Consider the following 10,987-nt stretch of genomic DNA (forward strand, 5'->3'; position numbering starts at 1 on the left):
GAGGGAATCCCAGGACGGGAAATGTGAAAATACGAGCTCGGCATCTCTGTCACATCATTGTTGGCGCCGTGTGCGATGAAGAGGTGAGATGCTAAGACAGAGTATACGATGTGGTTGATGATGAGATTCACACCGCCTTAGCCCGGGGAAGAGGACTCTGAGATCGAAACAAAGATCAGACTGTCGTGGTGGTGAACAAAGGCATCCTGCCTGGATGCCGACGAGGCGGACGTCCTAACCTAGATCCTGGATCCTGTCCATATAAATTACGGATGTCTATCTATTCATATTCGTGCTATCTCGACAACGTCTTTCGTCCCATTCGAACATCTCAACCTTCATGTCTCTCACTCAACCCTCCATATAAACACCTTCTTATCAAACCCACCACTGACCAGAATCTCCTCTCCACCCGCCTCCCGGCCAGCATACAACGTCCTCACTTTACTCCCGACTTCATGCGCCTTGAGCATAGCCACGACCTTGCCACTCTGCGTATCCACGCCTCGGATCACTCCGTCGTCGGCGTTGACGAAGACCCCATTCCCTCCCGGGCGCCAGACCACGTGTGGAGTTGAGTAAGGCGTTTGAGGGGCCATGGTCGAGACATGCAACTTGATAGCTTTGTCTTCGCGATCTTGAAGTGCCAGAGCAGCACGGGCTTGTGAGGCCTGAGTCTGTGGTTGTGCATCGTTGGCAATGGCGGGGGCATGGGGATTGTATGACTCGGTGGGGAAAAGAAGGCGGACGATGAGCAGTTTCATGTGGGGCAGGTGAGAAGTTGCGACGGCGAGGAGTGTCGAGTCTGTAGGGCACACAGCTAGAAAAGACGGGGTAAATGCGACCCAGGCATTAGAATGAGGCGCTAGATTCTGGCGACCGGTTTCTTGGACCGAGTATGCGATCTCCCTGCTTCGGGCGGAGGAAGATTCCTCGGCTATAGAGGTGATGCCATAGTAGTACAAAAACGTCGAGTCTCGTCTGGAGACGATAAGATACAGCTCTTTGGTATCAGGATGGCGGACAAGAACCATGGACTCCGGATTTGTCGGTAGAGTAATCGTATGGATTGGATCACGGAGGAGTCCTTGAATGTACGGTTCGTCATTGACCGGGCCAGTCGGTTCAAAGTTCTCAGCCAATTCCTGTTCGGGAACATAGATATGGACTTTCTGGTCCCAACCGGCGGTGGCTATGACCCATTTGCCCTGTCGAGTATACCCTGAGACCACCTGGACCGCATACTTGAGGTGGTGGCGGCATTTGTCCAATAGTCGGCCCTGGGAATCATGAAGCGTGAGTTGTCCTGACATGGAAGCCGAGAAGATGTAGCCATTGTCCAGAGAACTGATCGACAAAACGGGACTTCCATGGACGTTGTTGATTGATCCCAGACGTGCAAAGGGCGCCGACGACGAAATGCGAACCCACGATCTATCAGCACCGGTGACGAAGATGGCTTGATTTCCATCCTCCGCCGTGCCGTGCCCGCTCACACAGAGGACGTTGGACGTCACCGTTAAATCGGGCTCGACCGCTTTGGAAGGCGCGGGCAATGGCCAACCTGTGATTTGATCATCTCCTTTCTTCTCGAATGCAAGGCTTGAGTCGTATTGTTTCTTCTCTTCGAGGATCTTCTCTATCGTCCAGTCTCCTGGATTAGTGATACCTGCATCTTCGGGGAGACCAGCCTCCGCCAGGAAAGCCTCAAGAGCCTGTAGCTTGAATGAGGATCAGCCTCCGGGGAACGTTGCATGACGAACCTCGTTATAGTGGTTTGCTTTCAGAAACCGGGCTACAATGACTGCAGGTGAATCTGTGGCCGGCATCTCTGAATTGAAAGAAAGCTTTGAGGATTATGAAATCAGAAAAGATGGAAGCTATGACATAAAAACGAATGGTCACGTGATCGCCCTCAGCCTTATAATCTCTACAGTAGCTTATAGAACCAATATCGCAAAGGTGTGAGTGACAAGTGATGCGAGAAGGCTTGCCTGAGATGTGTGTCTCAAGGTTTCAAGAAGGGATTTGATGTCCCTAATAGCTGGCCCGCAGCACCTTTTTGATTTCGTGTCATTGTTGGACTTCGTGCGGTGTCCGAGACCCATAGCGACTCTTGTATTCTCGTGGACTTTCATAATCTTTGCTCTTTCCTGCCCACATACCTCTTTTCTTGGTCTTTGCCCACCACTCTGCCCTTCTATACTTCTCTTCCAGTCCTTGGCCAAACTCCGCCCCTGATTTCGCTTCGTAAACCGTGGCTAACCCCGCTCTTAGCATCTGGAGACTAACATCGCGTCGCCAAAGTCCCTTCCAGACATATACAGTCCCCACCACTCTGCTGTATTGATCCATCTTGTAAACGTAGGCTCGAACACGTCTGCCCATCACATACCCTGTCAGCCAATCGAGCGCATCTTGCGCATATGGTTGAGAAGGTCGTCCGAAATGGGCTAGCTCCGGCGCGTCAATTCCTGCCAGACGGACATGGACCTAAGTGCGCGTCAATATAGCAGTGTCATGCTCATCCGTCGTACTCAGTTACCGTTTGATCCCTCAGCTCTTTCTTGTTCACAGGCACTCGCCTTCCAGGAAACCAGCCCCAACCAGCAAGTCGACCGCCCGGCGTATGGTACAATCGAAAATTATCTCCATCTCCCACGCTCGTAACTATTCCCACGATGCTTCTCCGCCGAAAGAAGCCAGGGTGGATGTTGATGGCTTGCGGAATTCGTCGAAGGTAGTTCTTGTAGAACTTGTAGAAACCGAGAGAAGCCGTCGTCAACACGACTGTCGCTATGATCGTCTGAGGTTCCGTGAATGCTCCGAGCTGCGACGGCAATGCATTGGTTGTTTGGCGCCGAAGCGACTCGCTGGTCTCGTGAACTGTATTGGTTGCTGAGTCCAACCCTTTGGTAGTTTTCGACTTCGGGCAATCTTGGGAATCTGACTCATCCTTTGTCGAGGAGGGCCATAGCCTGGGCCATGGCATGGCGAGCTTGCTTGGCCTTGTTTGCTGAAAGAAAAGTACATGCGAATGGAGAGGGGGCATTGGGCACCGCGGACGAATTCTGGGGGAGCATTGAATCTTGAGGCGCAATGTCAACTATCCACACGCGCAGGAACCCGCAGACACCGGCCGTTCAGCGAAATCAGCAACCTGGAAAGCTCCGCTCCCCTGTTACCAGGAGGACATCTATCTATTTTTATATAGAGCTGTCTGAACGAGCTAAAGTACACACCAATCCCAGTCTCAAATAATCGTGAAACAGCAGAAGGAAGCAATGAATGATCTCGATGTAGCCACGTGACTCTACGCTCGAATCATCCCCATGGCTTTCTTTCAGTTTAGGACCAGGTTGTTTTCACCAAACAACTAGCCGTTTCCAAATGCGTAGAGACGACTTTTCTTGAGTTTGATAAAGGACATCTTTGCTCTACGTGATTACGAATGTCGAGACTGAACGCCATTTCGAAGAACTTTCCTACGACGGTTTTGGCGCTGCACCCTTTTCCCTCCCACAACGGCTTACTACCTTCTATAGTTCCTTGAAGGCCTTCCCTACAGATCTCCGCCGGATGAGCCTTCAGCTTACTCTCAGCTGTTCGGACACTCCGCTGAACATCTTTAAAAATTCATGACCCTCGTCGCCCAGCAAAAGACTGATGTGCAGTTTTTTTGCGACGAGGAAAGGTTTGCAAAGCCGAGTCCATTCAAACTGAGAAGGTGATGAAACAATTCAGGCGTCTCTTCATAGTTGGGATTCGAGTGAAATTACTCATGCATACTTGGAAAGTAAAACGACGCAAGACATGGAATTTGGAGATGGTCATAACCTTTCCCTGAGAAAGATGCAGGGAACCCGTTTGTAGGCATGACGGATCTCAATGATTGCAGAGGAGGCCACAGAGGTACTCCCATGATTTGGATATTCGTCCGGACCGGCCTGAGGTTCCTCATCAGAGGCCGGGCTGCCCTCTGGGAGTTGGCCTTCCTCATCCTCCCTCCTCAAACATGCTCTCAATGATCTTCATCTGCAGCAGGTGTAGTCTCTTTTGCAGTGATGGCCTCGACGAGGTCTTTCTCTCAAGTCATGATGAAGGACTCTACGAGCCCACCCCACTCTCCCGTGGAAACTAGACCAGAAGACAATCAATGCCGTGGTCAAGGGTCGAGGACACCAAAGAATCTACGTGTCGCCTATTCATATTCGAAGGTTTGTTGGCGTGATGATAGGGGTGAATCGGTATACCATATACGAGCAAGATTACTTACTGGAGCGCGGCACAGAGAAACACCATGGAGAATACCGAACTGATAGGGTTGAATTGAACTGTTATGAGCTATGAGATCATCAGAGTCAAGATGGGCTGGTCTGCTCTTCTCTGACTTGACCTAAATACTGGAGGAGAAACATAAAACGGAATTGTACCAAAACAAAATGGGGACTGGAACTGGAAAAATAGCTTGTGCATTGAAAATCCATGGGTGATTGGACTTGAGAGATCTGTTAGATGCTTTCGGACTTGGGAGACAGACACAGGATGTGAACTGTGAAGTACTAGTATGAGCGAGAGTTTCGCAGAATCAAGGGCGTCAGAACCAAAACAAAGAAAGTAGAACTCCTTTTCTGCCTGCCATTCATGATTGATTTTCATCTGGTTCGATTTGACTTGATTGACCTAAACACCACCTTGTCTAGGCCTATCTCCCGCTAATGTGATGCGCAACATCCTCCTCCGAAACCCATGGTAATCATTGATTGGATTATGCTGTACGCACCGATTATCCCAGAATGCCACACTTCCCACGTCCCAGCGAAACCGGCACGTGAATTCGGGCTGAATCTGGTGAGCAAACAAAAACCTCAACAACGGCTCGGATTCCCCTTCAGTCCACCCGTCAAAGTGCGAGGTGTGCGCGACGTTGACGTAGAGTGATTTGCGACCTGTTTCGGGGTGCGTGCGGACGACGGGATGCGTGGCTTCGAGGGCAGACGACTGGGTCCCGCTGTCGCGAACACGGTCTTCACGCGTCTTGCTGGCGTCGGCTTTGGTGGACGTGCTTACGGCCCGGAGGCTGGAGAGCGCGTTTTTCAAGCCCTCGGACAGTGACTCGTATGCCGCGTATTGGTTCGCGAACAAGGTGTCGCCGCCAAATGGGGGCACTTCCTTTGCGAGCAGGACCGAGGCCATAGGTGGCTCGGCAAAGTAGGATGTGTCGCTGTGCCAGATGCCGCCGAAGTTGATGCGTTCATGTTCTTGCTTGAGAACCTGGATGATTTCGGGGAAGCCGTCGATGCCCCGGACAAAGGGGTATTCGACGGGTTTGCCGAAGTAAGAGGTGAAGGTGAGGAAGGATGCTGGGTCGAGGTGGTGCTGGTTGCGGAAGAAAATTGCCTGGTGCTGGAGGAATGCGTCTCGGATTTCCTGGACAAGGCTGGGGTTTTGGGGGAGAGTGCTGAGGTCGATGTCGTGGATTTCGGCGCCTAGGGAGCCGGCGATGGGGTGGATGGAGAGGTTTCTCCTGCTGGGAGAGTGGATGAGGGAAGGTGAGTGTGTAGATAATCGTACAGAAGAGCCATATAGGCGCCTTAGGGGAAGGATCCGGGGGGCGTTCATGGAGGTCAGAAGGGAAAGGGGAAATGGGGCAGGCTAGATGGACTTCGGGATGAAAAGGGTGTGGTGACATATACTCATGATTTCATCTTCCCATGATATCTAGGACGTTCCATTATTCTTCAACAATGTATTCCTCCTCACTTATTCTTCCGCTCATCGGCCCGGGATGTCGGATCAAAGTGGTGATGTTGAGAGGGTGTCGGAGAAAAGATGAGCGGAGGAGGGGGGGGTGGCTCTTCAAAGCAGCGGCACGTATCTGCCGAATCCGGAAGCGTTGACAGAAAATGATATCGACCCGAGCCTCGAAGGCTCATTTTTTTGTTATTGGAAGGGCAACCATGTGAAGACCCAAACAAACCCACCATTTGCCTCATCACATAGTAACAATCACTATTATTTTCCATCTCTCGTTGTGTTCTCATCCCCTATTTCCAAAAGCCTAGTTAACCCTCCTCTCCGCGTCATCACGTCACCTCGCGCGCGGTGGATCATCCTCCGACACTTCACTTCACCTGCGACTTCACCAGCCCTTTTTGTCTCTCCCGCATCAGCTGCGTCCGGGCGTTCAACCATGTATTCTCCAGTCTAATACCATTCACGCCACTGTCTTCCCACTAAGAGAGAGACCTTCTGCTCCTCTCCGTCCCAAAAACTCGCCTTTGTTCCTGACCTCTACAATGGCTCTCGCCATGCCGTCCACCATGTCCACGGCGCCGCCGGACGCCGATCTCATGGACATTGACATTGATATGGACATGGACGATCATGGTCCAGCCATCGACGAAGAACTCCAACTTGAAGTATGATATAATCTGATACCCCTGGTTATCATGTAACATGCATCCTCACACTCAATGCAGGAAGGCGAAGAACCCTCATTTGTGCCGTCCGGCGCACCAGCCCCAGATTCCTCCAATCTCATTCCCGCCATCTACACCGAAGACCCCGCCCTCGAACCGCAATGGAACAAAGTCCATATTCGTGGCGTGGACGAAATGCACACCAACGACATCCTTGCTTTTGTCCATGACCACTTTAGTGAAGCGGGTGGTGATGATGTCCATATTCAGTGGATCGATGACACATCTGCAAATATCGTCTTCAAGGACAAAGAAACGGCCAAACGGGCACAACTGGCGTTCCTCGCAAGTCCTCTCTCGGTCGAAGAGCTGACAAACGAACCATTCGAGCTACGAACCGCGAAACCGTTGGCCAGTCGGCCAGGAAGTATGCTCGTGGTCCGCGTATCGCAAGCGGGCGATAGGAAGAAGAAGGGAGCCCGGGACGCCAGTCGATACTACCTGCTCCACCCTGACCAAGATCCTACAGAACGGATGCGGCGAGAATTTGCAAACAGCCGAAACTCGAGAAATGAGAATGGTGATTACAGACGCAGACGGTTTGACGACCGGGAGCTGTCCAGAAGAAGGAGAGACAACGATCACAATGCCGATGGAACAGATTTTTCTGCAAACATGTATGACGACGCGCCCGCGACAGAACCGGAGACCACCGGAAGAGGTCGCGACCTATTTTCACGAGTTTCAAAGACACGACGAAGAAGTGCCAGCCCCAGTGGACGAACACGCCACAGTGATGAAGTTGAAATATCTGACTCAGACGAAGACGGTCGTCATCGCCGGAGAGGAAATGGTTACCGCGACCGCAGCGACCGAGGTCCTCGATCGAACGCCGGTAAAGAACTTTTCGGTCCAGCCTCGGATCGAAAACCCGGCGGTCTACACTCGGACAGACTCGAGCTCTTCCCTTCAAAGATGGCAGATGCAGACACGTCCATGACTGCTGATCCTCCAGGGTGGAGTGCGGGTTCAAAGACGCCCTCCGATCCAGTAAATGCACGCGCCAATGCTGCCGCAGCGAAACGATTGAAAGCCGATCTTTTAAGCGCCGCACAGACGAGTCCTCGCCCCAATCACCGACGCAGTCACGCCATGGACGCGAAGAATGAGGAAGATCTCGCCGAGCGGTTCGCCCGAAAGTCAATTTCGATCGATAGCACCAAGTCGTTCAAAAATGGGATGTTGAATAGCGGTGGTATTGAACTATTTCCTTCGGGTCCCAATGGCGGCGGCGGTGGCGGTGGTTTGAGCATCAAAGGCTCTGCGTTGGATACTAGGAATAATGATGGTTTCAGTATCAAAGGATCCGGCGGACTCAGCATCAAGGGCCGAGCGGAGGCGAAGGAATTGTTTCCCAATCAGTATGTGCATGGAGGAAGGAATGAAGGCAAAGAACTCTTCGATGCCCCTGTGAGGGAGAAGAGAGTGAGACGTCGAGCGGGGGACTTATTCGATTGAAGTTCCCGAGGCCCAATAGATCGAAACACAGATATGATACAAAGTTTGCAGTTGGCTACATATCCAGAGCTGGTCATTCTTGAGAATTGAGATATAATGGGATTAACGGAATGGAGAGAAATAATGAGATGAAATGAAATGAAAATGATCCATCCAGGTTTCAATGAGTACAATGCGTTTTTGTACCTACGAAATGATCGCCCCAACGATGCTCGTCTAGAGTAGATTACGACGGTATCTGCCCTGTGCAATAAGACACGCCTGTCGATACCTGCCAAGGCCAATGGCTCTGAAGGGACTCTGACGAGGAATTCTGTTCGGCCTCACAGAGCGGTCCTCCAGCGGCATTGACATCGTTGTAGAGGAGCTGGGGTGGGAATGAAGATATCGACATCTTCGTAAGATCTGTTTGATTGACTTTGGAGGGTGGTCCCCATCATTTGCTAGATACTGTTTCCCAAGCTTAATCGTATCGCGGAGCGATGGTAAATCTTCTTTCACTGAGGCAAGACAGGCATGCCCGCATCCTCGCTTGTTCAATCAATCAGAGACCATCCTGCAGTGTCCTCTGAGAGCAAGAAAGATGGCTTTTGCTGATTCGTTCAACTAGGAGACACCTTGCAGCTCGATGCAGTATGGGTATAGTTGCACTCGTTAGCGACATCTTCGGTTGTCATCGCCTCGAGTGGAGTTCAGCCACTGAGAATCGGCCCAGACCGAGAAGTCGTTTCAGGATCGTTGAATATCACCATATCTTCTCTCTCCTATCTTCAAGTTTCGCCATTACGTCGCGCCCAATGAAGCCAATGCGCCTCGCAACTCTCTGATAGCAGTGGGTACATCCTCAAAATTTAGAGCCGAGATTGCCCATCGTGCATGCTTCTGAGCCGTCATCATTGCTTCTTCATCAACCACCACGTTGACTGGTTGTGTGGATGGGGCTGCTGGCACAGGATATGCAGGATAGACCGGCGATGAGGTTATGACTTGTTGCGGTGGAGGAACAGGAGGGACAGCTCCATGAGCCTGTCGCAGTTGTGGAGGATTTTGAGGAATCTGAGGTATTGGAGCTTGTGGTTGGAAATTCGGAGGGATTTGGGGCGGTTGACCGGGAGCAGCTTGAGGAAGAAATTGTCCATGTCGATGTGGTGGTGGAGGTGGAGATTGGCGACTCAGTTGGTTTAGAGTCGCAAGCGAGCTTCGCCCCGAAGCGAGTGAAGGTTCTGAAGGGGCTGAAGGCAAGCCTGGAGCACCTCCCGCGAGATCTGTTGTCGGAGAAGCTACAGTAGGCCCCCCCGCCATTGTCGGAGCTGAAGGAAGTTCTGGTGTTGGTGGAGAAGGTGCCCTGGGAAAGTAATCCCCTCCTATTGACGGCTTTCGATTCGTGGGGGGATCCAGTGGTGAGATATCTGCTGGCTCCGGCTGGTTGGTATAAAATGCGGCTGCATCTTGTGCTGCTAAGGGTGAGACATCGTTCGCCGGCGTACGTGATAGCGATGGTGCTCTAGAAGGATGAAGGGACTCGTCAATTGAGGACTGCTTAGCAAGACTACGCTGGACACGATCTGCTTCGTCAGGTACGTCCACGACAGAAGGCTGATGACCTTTTTTCGCTGTTGGTGGCGGCATGGATGTGTCTCTAGATGGGTGTAACGACTCGTCCAATATAGATTTCTGCGCAAGGCCTCTCTGTACTTTGTCGGCTTCGTCTGGGACTTCAACCACGGAAGGCTGTCTCGGTTTTCCGGCGTTGCTTCCTAAAGCCTGTACATCCGCGTCACCGAGATCAAAAGCAGGCAAAGTTTCCTCGGTGGGAGTTTGCGGCTTCGGATTTGACAAATTTGGATCTTCGCCAGCTTTCAATGCTTTGGCTATTCTCACAGCATGAAATTTCGCAAACTTGATCTTGGCCGCGATTTCGGGATCAACGGGGCCCCAGATCTGAAGAAGCTCGAGGAAGGTAGCTGAGGCTCGGAATGTGTCCGCCGTCTGCCTCGAAGCTTTATTCGCTCTGACTGCATTATCTGCTCTTTCAAATGTTTCCAGACCAAATTGTTCAACATATGCTTTTCCGGCAATGTCATCGGTGACCGCGGGTTCTTCGGCATGTTCAGCTTTGAACTGAAGAGAATGATTAGCCTAGAAAAGAGACCTGACGCTGTTATGGACATACCTGTTCCAACTTATCCATCAGTGCAGTGGTATAGGCAAGGCTCTCTTGGTCTGCATTGTGCAAGCCCTTTGACAAGATTTGATTGACCATCCAGTATGTGCCTAAGGAATTGGTTAAAAGCAATATTCTTTTCCCAAAGCTTAAGGCAGCATACACCAATAGGCTATGATGGGCTTGGGTTTCTCCAGTTGCGCTGCTCGATGAGCGAAATGTGTGATGTCGGCTGCTTTGAGTGCAGCCGGAACTTGAGCTACCATAGTGAGCGATGAAACTTGCGTCCCAATGCAGAAGCAAATGCTAGATCGAGAAATTATGCTTTTCAGCGGGTTTGCAGGAAGTTGTCGAGAATGCGGAGCTCAGATGACGTCTGGGGAGTTGTGGATGGAATAGCCCAGGCTGCCAAGAATGCTAAAAAGAAGACCCCCTCGACCGCAGCCTCGTCAACTGCAGCGTCAGCCTTGTTCCCCGCATCATCCACTACGGTCAAGCACAAGGTTCATAAGCTTTGTTACACGATCTAATGCCAATACGGGGGTGGTTGAAAGACCCGGAATCAGAATGTTTCAGAAGATTGGTGGCGATCTCTTTTTGCTTTCCGCGATGCTTGGCCGAGATCCAGGGCTCTTTTCAAACCTTGAACGTCCAAGGGGTGGAAATCTTCAAAAGAGACTTCACTCCAACTTATTCACAGTCGTATATTGACGGGTCCAATCCATTTGATATATCAAGACTCACGGTGCTCATCCTTGGTTCCCTTTTATTGCCAAATGGATTTCATTGAGTGATCTGATGTTGAACGGTTGAACAAGTAGCCAGTGGCCCTTTTTGGGATATAGGGGTAGGGGTAGGAATAGGAGAAGAAAGGGGTCAACCA

The 10,987-nt window shown here is 51.3% G+C and overlaps 5 protein-coding genes across 5 annotated transcripts; 1 reads left to right on the forward strand and 4 right to left on the reverse strand.

Moving 5' to 3' along the window:
• Nucleotides 1-347: 347 nt before the first annotated feature.
• Nucleotides 348-1,829, reverse strand: Z518_09421 (uncharacterized protein; the record flags this gene model as incomplete). Its single annotated transcript, XM_013413377.1, has 2 exons — nt 348-1,715; nt 1,764-1,829. 2 exons carry the CDS (start codon nt 1,827-1,829, stop codon nt 348-350), a joined length of 1,434 nt encoding a protein of 477 aa, XP_013268831.1.
• Nucleotides 1,830-2,073: 244 nt separating this feature from the next.
• Z518_09422 (uncharacterized protein) lies at nt 2,074-2,992 on the reverse strand (the record flags this gene model as incomplete). Its single annotated transcript, XM_013413378.1, has 2 exons — nt 2,074-2,493; nt 2,546-2,992. The coding sequence occupies 2 exons, from the start codon at nt 2,990-2,992 to the stop codon at nt 2,074-2,076; spliced, it is 867 nt and encodes a 288-aa protein (XP_013268832.1).
• Nucleotides 2,993-4,683: 1,691 nt separating this feature from the next.
• Nucleotides 4,684-5,622, reverse strand: Z518_09423 (uncharacterized protein; the record flags this gene model as incomplete). The annotated part of the gene is made up of 1 exon (XM_013413379.1): nt 4,684-5,622. One exon carries the CDS (start codon nt 5,620-5,622, stop codon nt 4,684-4,686), a length of 939 nt encoding a protein of 312 aa, XP_013268833.1.
• A 677-nt stretch (nt 5,623-6,299) lies between these two features.
• On the forward strand, nt 6,300-7,940 carry Z518_09424 (uncharacterized protein; the record flags this gene model as incomplete). The annotated part of the gene is made up of 2 exons (XM_013413380.1): nt 6,300-6,422; nt 6,483-7,940. The coding sequence occupies 2 exons, from the start codon at nt 6,300-6,302 to the stop codon at nt 7,938-7,940; spliced, it is 1,581 nt and encodes a 526-aa protein (XP_013268834.1).
• A 783-nt stretch (nt 7,941-8,723) lies between these two features.
• On the reverse strand, nt 8,724-10,370 carry Z518_09425 (uncharacterized protein; the record flags this gene model as incomplete). Its single annotated transcript, XM_013413381.1, has 3 exons — nt 8,724-10,061; nt 10,114-10,214; nt 10,268-10,370. 3 exons carry the CDS (start codon nt 10,368-10,370, stop codon nt 8,724-8,726), a joined length of 1,542 nt encoding a protein of 513 aa, XP_013268835.1.
• Between the last annotated feature and the right edge of the window lie 617 nt (nt 10,371-10,987).

The sequence above is a fragment of the Rhinocladiella mackenziei genome (assembly GCF_000835555.1).
Source record: "Rhinocladiella mackenziei CBS 650.93 unplaced genomic scaffold supercont1.7, whole genome shotgun sequence".
NCBI lineage: Eukaryota > Fungi > Ascomycota > Eurotiomycetes > Chaetothyriales > Herpotrichiellaceae > Rhinocladiella > Rhinocladiella mackenziei.